The 17,944-nt window shown below is 42.8% G+C and overlaps 1 protein-coding gene across 2 annotated transcripts in view; it reads left to right on the top strand.

Moving 5' to 3' along the window:
- Positions 1-16,432, top strand: part of prag1 (PEAK1 related, kinase-activating pseudokinase 1) — a 29,724-nt gene extending 13,292 nt beyond the window's left edge. For both annotated transcript variants that reach the window (XM_079846868.1, XM_079846867.1), the window contains 4 exons: positions 156-1,525; positions 6,497-6,612; positions 9,268-9,869; positions 13,830-16,432. In XM_079846868.1, coding sequence (XP_079702994.1) covers positions 156-1,525; positions 6,497-6,612; positions 9,268-9,869; positions 13,830-14,864 — 3,123 coding nt within the window. In that variant the 3' untranslated portion in view covers positions 14,865-16,432. The remainder of the gene's footprint in view (positions 1-155; positions 1,526-6,496; positions 6,613-9,267; positions 9,870-13,829) is intronic.
- The last annotated feature ends 1,512 nt before the right edge of the window (positions 16,433-17,944 follow it).

Raw genomic sequence — 17,944 nt, 5'->3', positions numbered from 1 at the left:
TTAAATTGACGCACGAGGGTTAAATCCCAGGGAATGCAAGAACTGATAAAGCCTGTACCTTGAATGCATTTTGAAAATGGCCTAAATGTAAATATGTGATAAAAGATTCCAGTGTTTGAATTCTTCCCAAACTTATCATTGCCTCTGTGTCTCAGAACCACCAGAAGACCTCTGCCGGACTGAAGAAAGCCCTGGATCTGGCTCCTCTGTACATCGATAGCAATGGATGTAATAGATCTCTAAGAGAAACCCTTATACAAAACGGCATCTCCGGGAAGAAGTTTTCCCCAAACGTTTGTTCACCCACTGGATTTTCCAAAGACTGCATGATTATTAGCAGTATGTTTGTGAGTCAGGAAGAGGGCTGCGTTTCCCAAAGTCTGAAAGAGAACGGGAACGATGGCCCCTATAGACAGATGACCAAAGCGGTCAAGAGCACTTACACCAATGAAGATTCACGTCTTCACAACGTGACTCAAAGAACCAATGGAAACAGTGATGGAGTTACGAGTCCTCTAAGAGTATCCGTAGAGGAAAGGCAAGCCAGATCCGCACCAGGGAATGCGAACAATGGGACGCCAAGTACGCCAAATGCAACCAATGGGACGCCAAGTACGCCCTCTCCAATGACTCCAGACTCCTTCCACGAAAGCCTGTCGGACTCGTGCTCCAATCGGAGCAGCACGGATTCATTACCGGGACCTCAAAACTCAAGCGCTCCGCCAAACGGGCTTGAGGAAAGCGAGCCGATCTACGCTGAGAGCACGAAGAAGAAGAGACGAACGCCGTGCGACGGGAAGGAGTCTGAAACGGAGCTCAATGCCAGCGACGCTCAGAGAGCAACCATCACAGTCGTAGCCGCCCACACCGAAGAAAACAACAGGACTTTTTACCTGAGCAGCCCGGATTCTGCCGTAAGCACTCAGTGGACCCACTTCAGCCCGACGCCGCCCAAAGACTCGTCAAGCCCGGCGTTCACTTGGCCAGATGCAGCCGAAGCAACCCCTAACGCTTCCCAACCCAAGCCTCAATCCAGTCCCCCGGTTCCTCCTAAGACTAACTCCCGTCCTCCCAGACTTGGCACCTCCAGTCTTTCCTTACCGCTACCCGAGATAAGCTTCAATGTGGTTCTTCCTCCTCCAAAAGATGTCCTTCTTCCCGTTCCTTCCCAAGTGGACTCCACTGCTCCAGTTCGCTCGGCTCCGGTCCGTAAACACCGGAGTATGGAAGGCTGTATTGACGAGGAGGGAGAGGAGGGAGAGTCTGAGAGGTCGGGCTCTTGCACCCGTCCGGTGGAGTCCATCAATGGTCCCGCTGTTCGGGGGTTTGCGTCCAGAGAATGGAAGAGCGAGAGCAGCGCGACGCCAGGCACCGGCAACAAAAGCAGCAGTCAGACTCCGGCCGGCGTCCCAGAGGAGAACGGGAACACCAGCGAGAGCACCAGAGCTCATCTCAACCAAACCAGCCACCCCAACGCCAGTCGAGATCCCGTGCCGCCTCCACCACCTCCCAAAAAACACCACCGGTGAGAATCACTCTTATTTTCTGCTGCTTGCCTTGTTGGTTTTACTAACCTGTTTGTCCTTTAATTAGATTAGTGCTATCGGAATTATACATCAGAAATTTTACTCTTTACAACTTTTGATACCCTAGTTTTGGAGAGTTGGGTGGACTATAAACACCACCAGCGAGAATCACTCTTACTTTGTGCTGCTTGCTGGTTTTACTAACCCAGATTGCCTGTATAGTATCCAGTATAATGGAGCCAGACTCTTAGATTAGTGCTCTCGGGATTATACATCCGAAATTGGCCTCTACAACCGGGAAGCTCTTCTGATACCCTAGTTTTGGAGAGTTTTGTGGACCATAAATTTATTTGTTTTCCCCATCACATCTGCATTGCTTTCTCTTGCCATGTACACTACCAGTCAGAGGTTCTGGATTTTGAATGTTTTTAAAAGAGTCTCTTATGCTCATCAAAGCTGCATTTATTTGATCAGAAATACAGTAAAACAGTGAAATATTATAAGGATTTAAATCATCTGTTCTCTATGTGAATATACAGTAAAGTGTAATTTATTCCTGTGATCAAAGCTGAATGTTCAGCATCATTACTCCAGTCTTCAGTGTCACATGATCCTTCAGAAATCACTCTAATATGAGGATTTGATGCTCAAGAAACATTTATTATTATTATCAATGTTGAAAACAGTTGTGTACATTTTTATTTCAGGATTTGAAGAATAGAAAGGTCAAAAGAACAGCATTTATCAGAAATAGAAAGCTTTTGTAACATTAAACACTACCCTTCAAAAGTTTGGGGTCAGTAAGAATTTTTATTTCATTTTTTTGGGGGAAAGAAATAAAAGAAATCTAAAATTGTATTCATCAAGGATGAATTAAATTTATCAAAAGTTACAGTAAAGATATTTATAATGTTACAAAAGATTCAATTTCAAATAAATGCTGTTCTTTTCAACTTTCTGTTCATCAAAGAATCAGTTTTCAACACTGATAATAATCATAAATGTTGTTTGAGCATTAATGGGCAAGAATTAATAGTGTTCTTTATGATTCCTTTAATCATGCTTCACCACTTGAACTTGACAAACACACAAAAAAATACTTGTTTTAGTTTTTTATGTTTTTTTTGTCTTGTTTGCCTTTCCAGGTTATTTTAACGAGTATACAAACTCTTAGTACTGCTTATTATCGTCAGTGTGAGTTCTGTGTTGGTTTCGTCTCCGATTGTGATGGAGTCCTTCAGTGTCTTTGTTTTTGTTTTCTTGTAAATGATCCTTAGCGTTATAAGGTGATGAGATTGCTTGAGCTTGATTTAGATGAGTTACTTCAGTCTCGCTGTCTCTGGATAGTTGCTTGTCGAGTGTCGGGCCGGTGCTGGTCTCTCGGTTCCTCTCACTGTTTGTTTTCTGTGAGGTTTATCAGCCATTCATCAGATCTGAATACAGCGCCTGTGCGACTCATATAACGCTGCTTCAGAACATGATGAGTCTTCTGTTAATAGAGAGCTTGTCTTGTGTGTGTGTGTGTGTGTGTGTGTGTGTGTGTGTGTGTGTGTGTGTGTGTGTGTTTCTGAACTCGACGGGCTTGGTCTCGCTCTGTCCTGTAATATACGTGTTAACCGCTTCACCTTTAGAGAAGCGCATGCTAGGACACATCTCTGCGCTATTTTCATTAGCGAGTGTGGTTTACTTCTTCTGGTGTTTGACTGACTCACAGGAACGTCTCGGGCTGAGAGTTAAAATAAAACGCACTGAGATCGGCATGTGTTCAGCTTAAACACGTCTCTGGACCGAGAGTCAACAAGACCCGTCTCTATGGCGACGGTATCTGAGCATCGCGGCGCATCTGGACCCGCGACGCGTCGTGTTTACCGTCAACAGCGCGCGAGATCGCGTCAGATCGCGTGAGATCGCGCAGACTCTGAGGTTTGTGGTGTCGATGCTGTCAGAATGAGAGTGTACAGAATGATTGTATGGATGTGTTAAAGGTTGCATAGGTTTTGGAGTTGATGAAATCATCAAGCTAAAATTAATATTTTTTATATTTAATAAAAAAAAATGGTGTTTTTATGAAATGACACCGTATACTGTGACTCTAAGAAGTTGTCTTTAAATCAGCACTGCTAACATCAAAAATGATATTAAAACATTTTAATTTATGAAATCATCGTCATATTTTAATGTTGTGTTAAATATTATCTTTTTATAGTATTTGATATAAATATGATATATTTTATAAATTATGCTATATTTAGTATTGAATATTTTCTAATAGATAATTCTAAATTTAATCTAAAATAGATTAAATATTTTATCATATTAAAATTCAATAGTTTTAATATATTAACTATTATATTTTTATAGTATTTCATATAATAAATATTTGAAAATCTTTCATGATGTTTAATATAGAACCACACATTTTATATGCAATATATTTTAGTATTATATTAATGGTATTTAATATATATATATAGTATAATTTTTATGCAATATATTTTATATATTTTATCAGACATTTAATCATTTTAATATTTGTTTTTTGCCATGGTATGTTATTGGTCTTTTTATTTGAAGGAATTAACTAACTAAAGGATTATAAGGGAATGAAGAGAAATAAATGATACAGTTAAAGTTCCAGGTCTATAGTAGTTATGAAGTGATCAATTTAAGCTATTTGCAAATAATATGCACACATTCATGTAAATAATAGCATATTTTCAATTAAATAAACAGTGATATTTCATAAAAACGTTGAGTAATTTGCATCACCGGATATTACTATTGGTCGCTGAAGATTTTTGTAATAAAACAAGAATATCAATATTGGGGTTGCAGCCCTGGTAGGAACCCCTTTTATTATGATTATTATTATGATTATTATGATGATGATTATGATTATTGTGATAGTGGAGTCTGGTGAGGTGATACTCGTCTGGTTTCCATAACCTCTGAAGACGTTCGTTTAAGTCCCCTGAGATTTGATGCTGATATCTCATAATCTAGCAGCACATTCACATGTTCACATAGTCACATGACATATAGGTAAACAAATACTTTTTTATAGTAAGTGTTTCATTTTGTTTGTTTTTTTAACTTTACATTTCTGTGCTTGTTTTATTTCATAACTATTTTGTGTGTTTGTTAGTTATGTCGTACTCTCTTTGGGGACACAGAGAGTGTAAATGGGTGAAGTTATGAACTGGTGTGATGAATGATTAATGGAGCAGATGGTGATGATAAATCTGCTTTTCCAGCAGAAGCGATGTTAGTTTGAGATGTTACACACACACACACACACACACACACACACACACACACACACACACACACACACACACACACACACACACGCTGAGCATCAGGTGTGTATGTTTGAGGCTCTTTGGGTCGGTTCTGTTGTTTTATCAGTGGTTCCTCTGAGCTGAAGTGTGTGTGTGTGTGTGTGTGTGTGTGTGTGTGTGTGTGTGTAACAGACGATCAGTGCCTCCAGTGTTTGTTTCCACGCCTCGGGACGCTTCTGTTCTCATAGAGATGATTTTAGAGCTGGATATTTACAGTTTCACACTGAAAAAACACACACACACACACACACACACGCGCACGCTCTCGAACAGTAGCAGATTCTCGCACGGATGCGTCAGAACCGCCGGCCCATCCAGAGGTAGGTGTTTCATTCAGGTCCTGTAGCGCTCAGGACTCATTTGCATGTGTTTGAGTGGATCATGTGTCAGAGGTCGGTTGGCTTGACCTTTGGAAAGGTCACGGTTGGGCTCTTTAGTCCTGCTGTGTGTGTGTGTGTGTGTGTGTGTGTGTGTGTGTGTGTGTGTGTGTGTGTGTTTTATGTGATGCTGGAAGAATCACTGTATTTGTTCCAGGTCCAGATGTGTGTTTCCGTCCGGCCGGGGTTTTTAGCACGTCGCCATGCAGTTGCTAGGGTGTTCTGGTGCTGGTTTGCTGTTTTAAGTGTGTGACGTTCAGTGCTCATGTTTAACACACGCGCACACACACACACACACACACACACACACACACACACACACACACACACACACACACACACTCACACACGCATACACACACACACACTCTCACTCACTCACACACACACACACACACACACACTTACACACGCGCACACACACTCACTCACTCACTCACTCACTCACTCACTCACTCACTCACACACACACACACACACACACACACACACACACACACAGGAAGTGATGCTGTTCTACTTATAGAGTCCCTCACCGCACAGAATCAAGAGTGTGTTGGTCTTGTGAGTTCTTCATTATCGGTGTTTATTCTGCAGTCGTTATTACTGACTTAATATAAGCGACACCTTCATGTTCTCTGAGAGATAAAGTTGTGTGTGTGTGTGTGTGTGTGTGTGTGTGTGTGTGTGTGTGTGTGTGTGAGAGAGAGAAATAGGCTTCATTGCCGTGAAACTCTGTGGTTTAGAGGTTTAAGCTCACTTCCTTCATTTGAGCGCTTCATTCCAGTATATTTTACGTGTGAGTGTGTGTGTGTGTACGTGTGCGTGTGTGTGTGTAAATCAGTACAGAGGAAGCAGTGGCTCTCAAATAGTGAATTGCTTCTCCGTCACAGAACATCAGACACAGTAAAAAAAAGAAAAAGGCGCATCTTACGGTAAAACTGATCCGTGAGAGTACAGGTGTGTGTGTGTGTGTGTGTGTGTGTGTGTGTGTGAGTGAGTGAGTGAGTGAGTGAGTGAGTGAGTGAGTGAGTGAGTGAGTGAGTGAGTGAGTGAGTGAGTGAGTGAGTGAGTGAGTGTGTGTGTGTGTGTGTGAGAGTGAGTGAGTGAGTGAGTGAGTGAGTGAGTGAGTGAGTGAGTGAGTGAGTGAGTGAGTGAGTGAGTGAGTGAGTGAGTGAGTGAGTGAGTGAGTGAGTGAGTGCGCTGTAATTGTTGGACACTGATGATGTGTGTGTTGTGTTGTTCTCTGCAGGGTGTGTAACCGTGTGAGTGGCAGTAACATGGATCAGGGGTCAGTGGAGAGTCTGAGCCAATCGCTGAGAGGACTGAACTGCTCAACAGACAGTCTGCAGGCGCTCTCTGACGCCGGTGAGTACCACACACACACACACACACACGCTCACACACAAACACGCTCACACACACTCACACACACACACACACACGCTCACACACGCACACACTCTCACACACACACACACACGCGCACACACACTCACACACACACACACGTCAGCGCTCACGAGGATATCACACTCCAGTGATAGTGTGTGTGACACTCTTTCAAGAGCTGAATGATCTTCAGCGTTCCTGTCCGAACCACAAAATCAGTGCATGTTTTCTTAATAAATACAGCTGTCCCAGAATGCATTGCGACAAGCGTTTAAATGGCAGGTGGAGTTGAGGGTAATATTGATTATTAATAGATTTTATTCTGTACTGAAAAAGTGTCGATGGCAAACAGTTCTGTCTGATTAAAATGGCCTGTTTTATGTAATAATTTAGTGTATTATGTGAGTATTAGTAATAGCATAGCAACACCCAGAATACCTTAGCAACCGCATAGCAACACCCTAGCAACCACCCAGAATACCCTAGCAACCGCATATTATCACCCTAGCAACCGCATAGCAACATCCTAGCAACCACATAGCAACACCCTAGCAACCACCCAGAATACCTTATCAACCGCATAGCATCCCCCTAGCAAGCACCTCAAGTACCCTAACAACACCATAGCCAGCAACCCGAATTCCATAGTGACCGCATAGCAGCACCCTAGCAACCACCCAGAATACCCCAGCAGCCACATAGCATCCCCCTAGCAAGCACCTCAAGTACCCTAGCAACCGCATAGCAACACCCTAGCAACCACCCAGAATACCTTATCAACCGCATAGCATCCCCGTAGCAAGCACCTCAAGTACCCTAACAACACCCTAGCCAGTAACCCGAATACCATAGTGACCGCATAGCAACACCCTAGCAACCACCCAAAATACCCCAGCAACCGCACAGCAACAACTTAGCAACCACCCCAAGTTTTAAAACTGCTAAACTAAATCTTCAAGCTTTTAAAAGTGCTTCAAATTTTCTGGCTAGGCTTTTTAAAGCCAACTTAAAGTTTACAAAGTCTACAAACTTTTTTATCTATGTAGACAGCAGACCGTTCGCATGAAGGTAAAAGAGCAGCAAAACTCCAGAATTTGAGAACTTGTACAATAAATCTTCGTTCTTGTACGTGAGCATTTACACTCACAGCTCCGATGTGAAAACCTGCAAACAACAGTCTGAAGTTGAGTGTTGAGACGTGCTCTCGCAGACTGTAGTCCCACACCGGTGCTCTGAAGCTGAAGCTGTGACAGATCTGAGATGCTGCTCACTGCGAATGTGAATGTAAGAATAAGTGCAAATAGATATCAAGTTTGTGTCTGTCGTTGTATTTCTGTGAATGGCACTTCACGTGTGTGTGTGTGTGTGTGTGTGTGTGTGTGTGTGTGTGTGTGTGTGTGCAGCTTCAGATTCAGAGCACCGGTTGTTTAATGTTAATGTTTTGCTGCTCGGAGCAGAACTGAAGTGCAAAAGCAGAATCTGCTGTCGTGAATGACACTTCCTTTACTGAAAGTCAGCCGAGATGAAAAGGGAAACGCAGCTCCGGTCCTTCCTACTGATCCTATCGCTGCAGATCTGAACGTGTTCCCACAATGCACTGGGGCGCAGAGATAATGAAGGGATGAAGAGGGGAAATCAGGGTTTGTGTTTATCACAGGCGTCTTTCCCCACTAATCTTCCTCTGCAGGCCTTCATTAGTGTCTCTCTCTCCAGGGGACGTCACTCACTCCACAGAGAGAGAGAGAGAGACCTCCAGAATGAGTGAGTGAGTGAAGTGGCTTCACTCAAACCAGAGAGAGAGAGAGAGAGACAGAGAGAGAGAGAGACCTCCAGAATGAGTGAGTGAGTGAAGTGGCTTCACTCAAACCAGAGAGAGAGAGAGAGAGAGAGAGAGAGAGAGAGAGAGAGAGACCTCCAGAATGAGTTGAGTGAGTGTGAGTGAAGTGGCTTCACTCAAACCAGAGAGAGAGAGAGAGAGAGAGTTCGACCTCCAGACGCTGAGATGTTCTCTGTCTGTCTATCTGAAATAGAATTTTAAAAAGTATATATAATATATTTAATAATTGAGAGATGAGATCAGGACACATGCTGGTAAATCTCTGAATTATTCATGTGTGATTCAGTGATTCTGTGATGTGTCTGTCTCTGGTCTCATGGGTCACAGAGCTTTTTTAATCAGTTTAAGATCTCGAGGCGTTTCCCTGTTAAACAGTAACCACACACACACACACACACACACACACACACACACACACACACACTGACATTATGTGCAGCTATTTCACTATCTGTGAGTGAGTGTGCGTGACTGAGTGTGTGTGACTGCGAGTGAATGTCAGTGTGTGTGTGTGTGTGTGTGTGTGTGTGTGTGTGTGTGTGTGTGTGTGTGTGTGTGTGTGAGCGTGCAGGAGTGTGATTGTGTGAGTGTGAGCGAGTGTGTGATTCTTTTTTTTTAAATAATTAAAATACATTTTAATAGTATTTTAAATTATATTTTACATCTAATGAATTTGATATATATATGTGTGTGTGTGTGTGTATAAAATTTGAGATTTAAAATGGTATATTCTGTATCAAAAGTATATTTAATTAACATTTTTCTCTCTCTCTCTTTCTGATCATGTGACCTAGACTCCACCCTCCGCTCCTGCCCCTCCCCATTTCCCAGCAGCCCGTTTGGCTCCGCCCCCGCGTCGCCGCAGCCTGACACGTTTCCTAGCAACAGTCTCGGTCATCAGCTGACTCCGCCTCCGCTGCCGCAGAAGAAGCTAGTAAACCGCACCACATCGGCTCCTAGCGAGTCTGGCGTCAAACCGCTAGCCCGTAGCCGCCCGCGCCTCCCCTTCAGCGGCTCCGAAACCAACGTTAGCCGCCCGTCCGCCGCGCCTCCGGCTAGTCCCGTGGACCCGCGCGCGCTGTTCTCCTCCAGCTCGTCCCCGCAGCTCAACACGCTACCGGCCGCCGGCTCCACGCTACACGCGCTGCTCAGCAACATGGACAGCCGCGAGGGCATCTACTCCAAGCTAGGCGGCCTGTACGCGGAGTCCCTGCGGCGTCTGGCGCTGAAGTGCGAGGAGCATTTCACCAGCAACCAGAGGAACACGCTGAGATTCGACGAGAGCAACTGGTCCCTCTTCAAACTGACCTGCAACAAGCCTAGCTGCCTGTCTGGAGACGCCGTGTACTATTCAGCCTCCTGCGCGTCAGACACGCGCAACATGTACGCCGTGAAGGTGAGAGAGCCCTGACGCCACACTGCATTTCCTTATAAAGCACATTTGTGCTGCTGTACAATAAAATAAGAGTCCAGTCGGGATGATATGAATATGACCGTTTAGCAGAGAGCAGAGGGTTTAGCTTAGCAACTAGGTGAGTGAAGTTTGATGAGAAACTTTAATGTTAGCTTGACAAAGCCTTTGAAAAATATTTTACTGAAATAAGTAAATAAAATGTTATTAACATGTTCTAGCACTTCGTTAACATGTTGCTAGCATAATTCAACACATTATTAACATTTCCTAGCATAATTTAGCATGTTGCAGGCCTGTTTTCAGCATGACTTATCATATTGCTAACATGATTTAGCATGTCGTTAGCATTTTTTTTAGCATGATCTAACATATTGCTAACATGATTTAGCAAGTCGCATGCATGATTTAACACATTGCTAACACGTTTTAGCATGGTGCTATCATGTTTCTAACATGATTTAACATTGCTCGCGTGTTTTAGCATGTTGCAAGCATGAGTTAGTATGTTGTTTGCATGTTTCTAGCATGATTTAACATTGCTGGCAAATTCAACACATTATTAACATTTCCTAGCATGATTTAGCATGTTGCAGGCCTGTTTTCAGCATGACTTATCATATTGCTAACATGATTTAGCATGTCGTTAGCATTTTTTTTAGCATGATCTAACATATTGCTAACATGATTTAGCAAGTCGCATGCATGATTTAACACATTGCTAACACGTTTTAGCATGGTGCTATCATGTTTCTAACATGATTTAACATTGCTCGCGTGTTTTAGCATGTTGCAAGCATGAGTTAGTATGTTGTTAGCATGTTTCTAGCATGATTTAACATTGCTGGCAGGTTTTAACATGTTGGTAGCAATGATTTAACAGGTTGTTAGTCTGTTTCTAGCTTGATTTAACATGTTTTGGCATGTTTTAACATGATTTAGTATGTTGCTAGCATGATTCAGCACATGTCTAACACATTTTAACATGCTAGCATGATTTAGCACATAGATATGATGGATGTAGGTTAAATACTGTGGTAGATCTTTCCCCTACGCACCTGACTTAGGTTGAACCGAGTGTCCTTGACACCTGAAAATATTATACTCAGCTGAGTTGCCTCTAAACGCGCGGGTTGACGCCTAAGCGTAGCTATTCTTACCGCTTAAATAAAATGCCTAAGAATTATAGTTACCTGACCGCAATCTAACCCCGCCTAAGAGTCTCACAAAGAGTCGAACGATGACATAGTTTCCCTACAATTTGATTGGTTCTTCATATGCAAACCCTTCTGTTACTAGGCAGGAAACTTAGATCTCAGATCATTAGAAAAAACAGAAAAGGGTTTGAAGTTCATTTGATTACTCAATATGTCATGAGACTGTTCTAGACGGTATATTTTTGATACTGTCTAGCCAGCATCTCAGCGTTTTCCACTGGTTTCGACACAATCTTCAGAGCACATTTAGTTCAAGTGTTGAAGAGTAGGAAAAGAGAAGTAAGGTTAGATGTTAGAGTTATGATTAGTTTGATATACAGTTTACTATTTTATTCATTAAAAAATCCCTCACAATACTCATGTCTGAAAGATTTGACCCCCTCAATGTCCGGGGGATTTCCCGTAGTTTTGATCATCCGGTTAACGATTTGGCATCAGAAGAAGAATAAGCTTAAGTAGTAGATCGGTATATTAGCTTTGTCAAGCCAACATAATTACGCTCAAGTTTCTTGAGGAAGACAAAAGCATTGAAATATATTTTTGATCAAATAAACACAGCCTCTGTGAGCAGATCGACGCTTTTAGAATGTTGCTAGCGTGAGTGTTTCTAGCACAGCATGATTTAGCACATTGCTAGCATGTTTCTAGCATGATTTAGCACATTACTAACACATTATAACATGTTTCTAGCATGTTTCAGCAAGTTTTAGCATGTTTCTTGCATGATTTAGTGCATCTAGCATGATGCTAACATGATTCAGCACATTTCTAACATAATTTAGACATTTTTTTTTACATTACTAATACATTTTAACATGTTTCTACTAGAGCCCGACCGATATGGATTTTTGGGCGCCGATGCCGATACCGATAAAAAAAAGCCAGATACCGATATATCGGCTGATATTATTTATGTGTATATTATAATACAGTAGCAATATTATTTATGTGTATTATAGTACAGTAAGTTTGGACACACTTTACAATTGGTGTGTACAAACTTTTGATGGGTACTAGAGCCCGACCGATAAAGGATTTTGAAGGCCGATACCGGTACAAATATTTGTTGGTTTTAAAATCCGATATTCCGATATATCGGACGATATTTTTTATTTTTTTTTCAGAAACTCGCAACAAAACATTAACACATTTCCCTAACATTAGTTATTTGTAGTTATTTATGAGTTTTAACTAAAATAATATGATAATGCATTTTAAAAAGAAACTTGTTTCTTTTATTGTCACAACAGAACAGAGGAACATCAAAATATATTAAAGTTCTGATAAATAAAATGTATAAAAATACAAACTTAAGATTTTTTTTTAAGACTAAACGTTTAGTCCTTTGAACAAAAACAACAATTTCACATTCAAATTGACAACAAATTCAAATTGTCATAATTTACTCTCTCAAGTTGTTTTTTTCTTCTGTTGAAAATAAGTTATTTGGATGAATGTGGGTAACCAAACAGTTGATGTACCCCAGTGACTTCCATAGTATATTTTTCTCCTTTGGAAGTCAATGGGGACCAGCTACTGTTTGGTTACCCACATTCTTCAAACTATAAATATTAGAAAAATATTAGAAGGAAATTAATACAGTTGGAACAACATTAGAGTGCCTGTAAATAATGAGATCATTTTTATTATTGGGTGAACTATCCCTTTAAGGACAAGCGGCAATGTGTTTACAATTGCTACTGTCTCTTTAAGAGCTGAGCACGACACGTCTAATGTACACGCATTTGACAAGCAGATTTTCTCTCAATTTTTGCCTTCACTTCAGACAACCGACTTTGTTTATGTAAATATTGTGTGTATTTAACAGTATTAGCACAATAATACTCGAAAGATAACTTAGTCCAGTATCCAGGCGCTGGTACTAGAAAGGCTTTTAGTGCATGTGAGCTTCACATGTACGCGCTGAGAAACGTACACGTTAGAACAGCGCATCAGCATTTAAAATTAAATGTTTAACCGACAAAGCATTAAAGCACATGCACATTATGAACTTTTGTGAACTGCAGTGTTAACATTTTATGTGAATATAGCCTACGTCGCGTTGTTCCGCTTCACTCTCGGCTTATTTAACCGCAGCAAAACTGGACATGAGTCACGAATTTTGTCATCCTTATTTGAGTTAAGAGAACTGATAGGGATGTTCTTTTAATTGTTATTCAAGCAATGTATGTCTCGTGAGTCGTTACCAACTCACCATGAACACACTTCACCGATGATCTCACTCGCGGTTCTCTCTGCCCGACTCTGGCTGGATCAGCAGGTTGCAGAATGTGTGGCGCGTTATACACGAGTGTTGCCAACAGGGACGGTGTAGAGTGCCCTCTGGTGGACTAACTATACAACGCCAACACTCATAACATGGTTGAAGGGTGTTTCGTCCGTTTTTATTTTATTTTTGAAATATTTATTTATCGGCCGTTATAAATGCCGATACCGATAGTTTTGAAAATGCCTAATATCGGCCGATATATCGGTCGGGCTCTAGTTTCTACTATGATTTAGTATGTTGCTAGCATTATTCAGCGCATTTCTAACACATTTTACCATGCTAGCATGATTTAGCACATTGATATGGTGTACATTTCCTCCCATGTTTTTGATCAAATGAACGCAGCCTCGTGAGCAGAACTGTGTTTCTCTTTTAGCATTTTACGATTTAACGTTCGTGATATCTGACGATGATAACGTTTCCTCTCTGTGTTTGCAGATCTGTAAAGGCGAGTCGGCGGACAGCAGACAGGCTCATCTGTACGGTCTGTCGGTGCAGCAGAGCGTCCCGCCTCACTTCAGCCTTCAGCAGGACTGCGGTCACTTCCTAGCCTGCGTCCCGCGTAGCATGCTACCTAGCGATGAGCGCGCGGCGGGGCCATCCGAGCAGGAGCGTGTGGTGGTGATCACGCGTGAGGTTCCTCACCAAACCGTGGCGGATTTCGTGCGGGAGTGGGAGTCGTTCCACCGCGCGCAGCCGGAGGTGTACGAGCGCCGCGTGTGTTTCTTGCTACTACAGCTGTGCACCGCGCTGGAGCATCTCAAAGCGCACGGCGTCACGCACCGCGACGTCTGCATGGAGAACCTTCTGCTAGTTACACACCGCCGCGCCGACCCGCAACAGCAGAGCCTCCCACGCCTCCTCATCAGCAACTTCCGCAAATCAAAACGGCGGAACGCAGATGAGGTCACGATTAGCGCGGATCCGCGTTTTAAGCGAGATCACGCGCGACTAGCGCCGGAAATCGTTTCTGCTGCACAATATCGGAAATTCGACGAATTTCAAACTGGAATCTTAATCTATGAACTCTTGCATCGGCGGAATCCGTTCGAGGCGACGGCGGCGGCTAAGCAATACAGCTGCGAGGATTTGCCAGCGATCCCGAGCGTGTCGCTATACTCGTCCGGTTTGCAGCGGCTAGCGCACCTGCTACTGGAGCCGGACCCCGGACGCCGCATACACATCCAGGACGCTAAGCGGATCCTGCAGGCGCTGCTGTGGGGGCCGCGGCGGGAGCTACTGGAGCAGCCGTGGGTCCGCGGGAGAGCCGTGCCGCCGCAGCACGACGGGCTAATGAACTGGCTGGACGTGAAGCGCGCGCTGCTAATGATGAAGTTCGCGGAGCGCTCGCTGGAGCCGGAGAGGAACGCGGAGCTGGAGGACTGGCTGTGCTGTCAGTACTTCTCCACCGCTAACCCTAAAGCGCTGTGTCAGAGCGCGGAGCTGCTGTACAACCTGCCCTTCACACACTGAAGACCATCCCGCTAACACACACGCTAACACACACGCTAACACACACGTGGGTCCGCTCCGTGTGCATGAGATCTGATGTGTGTGTGTGTAAAACACTGTGTTATTCACTGGACAGATCGCTGACTGAACGCTTTTGCTTTAACATTCCACTCTTTCATTTGAGCTTCTCTGATGTGGCTCAGGGACAGATGGAGGGACGACAGATGATGTTCTACAGAAAAGAAGACAAAGATTTTGTATCAAGACATTTTTTTCATGAAAATTAAAAAGCAAATGTAAAATATATGTGTGTGTGTATGTATATGTGTGTAAGAGTGTGTATGTATTAGTGTGTGTGTGTATGAGAGAGAGAGTATGAGAGTGAGAGAGTGAGTGTGAGAGTGAGAGAGTATAAGAGTGAGTGAGTATGAGAGAGAGTATAAGAGTGAGTGAGTGAGTATGAGAGTGAGTGTGAGAGTGAGAGAGTATAAGAGTGAGTGAGTATGAGAGTGAGTGAGTGAGTATGAGAGTGAGTGTGAGAGTGAGAGAGTGAGCGTGAGTGAGAGAGTATGAGAGTGAGAGTGAGTGAGAGTGAGAGAGTATGAGAGTGAGAGAGTGAGTGTGAGAGTATAAGAGTGTGAGAGTATAAGAGTGAGTGAGTATGAGAGAGAGTGAGAGAGTGAGTATAAGAGTGAGTGAGAGAGTGAGTGTGAGAGAGTATAAGAGTGAGTGAGAGTGAGAGAGTATGAGAGTGAGAGAGTGAGTGTGAGAGTGAGTGTGAGAGTGAGTGAGTGAGTGAGTGTGAGTGAGTGAGTAATGAGAGTGAGAGAGTATGAGAGTGAGTGAGAGAGTGAGAGAGTATGAGAGTGAGAGAGTGAGTGTGAGAGTGAGTGTGTGTGTGAGTGAGTGAGTGAGTGTGAGTGAGTGAGTGAGTGAGTGTGAGTGAGTGAGTAATGAGAGTGAGAGAGTATGAGAGTGAGTGAGAGAGTGAGTATGAGAGTGAGAGAGTGAGTGTGAGAGAGTATAAGAGTGAGTGAGAGTGAGAGAGTATGAGAGTGAGAGAGTGAGTGTGAGTGAGTATGAGAGTGAGAGAGTGAGTGTGAGAGAGTATAAGAGTGAGTGAGAGTGAGAGAGTATGAGAGTGAGAGAGTGAGTGTGAGTGTGAGTGAGTGAGTGAGTGAGTGAGTGTGAGTGAGTGAGTAATGAGAGTGAGAGAGTATGAGAGTGAGTGAGAGAGTGAGTATGAGAGTGAGAGAGTGAGTGTGAGAGAGTATAAGAGTGAGTGAGAGTGAGAGAGTATGAGAGTGAGAGAGTGAGTGTGAGAGTGAGTGAGTGAGTGAGTGTGAGTGAGTGAGTGAGTGAGTGTGAGTGAGTGAGTAATGAGAGTGAGAGAGTGAGAGTGTATGTGAGAGAGTGAGTGTGAGAGTGAGAGAGTGAGTGTGAAAGAGAGAGTGTGTGAGACTGAGTGTATGAGAGTGAGTGAGAGAGTATGAGTGTATTTGAGGAGTGTGTGTGTGTGTGTGTGTGTGTGAGAGAGAGAGATTGAGAGATTTTCTTTGCATGATTAGTCCAAATTAATGTGATGCAAAATAATCACATTCTCTTCTATAATGACAATCATCTTGTTTGGACGCAGTAATCATTTTTTTGATATTTGTTTATTTATTAAAATCAGCATGAAAAAGAAATGCAACATGAGGATGTTTAACTCTTTATTCAAATGTTTAATTGCCATGAAAATAATGTCAGTGAAATCTTAAAGACTTTGTTTTCTTCATGTAGAAACTCATTTCTGCTCAGTTCCAGAGTTCCTCCTCTGACTCTGCGGCTGAGGTTGTTTTGCAGTTCCTCTGCAGCTTTGAGGGGTTTCTGGGCACACGTGACCCTCATGTTGACCTGTGTCTGACGGGTTTGCGTTTGAGCCGGAGAAACGCAACAGGAATCAAAGCTCTCGGTGGGATTATACACGCGTCCTCGTAAAAACGACTGTAAAATCCCAGAACATCGTAAAAAGAATGTACAATCTCGTCTTCCTGCCGGTCAGAGGCGCGTGAGGCTTCGATTACACTTCCTGTTGGAAGAGACGCCACTTCCTGTTTGAAGAGACGCTATAGTTCCTGTGCAATAATTCCAGCTGGACACGTCAAAAATAAATGTCTTCTTCATGTATATTCTTAATTGTTGGTTTATTTCGAGTGCCTTTTTGTCGTTTATATTTTCGGTCCGAAGCGTTTCAAGCTGAACGGAGATGAAACTGTGAGTCTGGAATTTCACATGAAACCGATTTTATTTGTATATTTATCTTGTGAAGCGGGTCTTAACAGCTGGATTAAATCACACGCGGTGTGTTTATATGTTTATAACCCTCGTATTGTTTTTATTTCTGACTTTATTGACTCTAAACGCCGCGTTCTTCTGTCTTCTGGAAAAGAGTCTCTGGATATAAACGTCCTGTATTAATAAACTGTGTCGAAGACAAATGCATCATACAATAAAGTGTCAAATATTTTCACATATTACTGATTTGCTTTTTTTTTTTTTTGTCCGTGAATGAGTAAATAACCTGGTTATTTTGAGTTGAAAATTATGTAAATTCATTGAATGTTGAATGTGTGATTTGATGGATTTGAAACCCGGTCAAAGTACAGGGAGAAGAATGACGAGATTCATATTCATAACATAAAATCATGTTCAAAGTCCAAGAGAAGCTTTGATCCTCAGAGTCTCTGTTTCACCAGCAGGAGGAGAATTCCTGAAATCTGCCCAGTGACACATAAACACACACACACACACACACGCACGCACGCACACACACACACACACACACACACACACACGTCTGGTTTACTATCTTTGTGGGGACTCTCCATAGACTTAATGGTTTTTATACTGTACAAACTGTATATTCTATCGCCTTACACTAACCCGACCCCTAACCCTACCCATCACACACACACACACACACACACACACACACACACACACACACACACACTAACCCTACCCATCACACAAAACTTTATGCATTTTTACATTTTCAAAAAAAACTCATTCTGTATGATTTATAAGCTTGTTTACCCATGACCTCTGTTTAGGTCCCC

The sequence above is a fragment of the Squalius cephalus genome (assembly GCF_949319135.1).
Source record: "Squalius cephalus genome assembly, chromosome: 17".
Lineage (NCBI taxonomy): Eukaryota > Metazoa > Chordata > Actinopteri > Cypriniformes > Leuciscidae > Squalius > Squalius cephalus.
The sequence above is the reverse complement of the archived record's forward strand: the minus strand, read 5'-3'. Positions and strand labels throughout refer to the sequence as shown.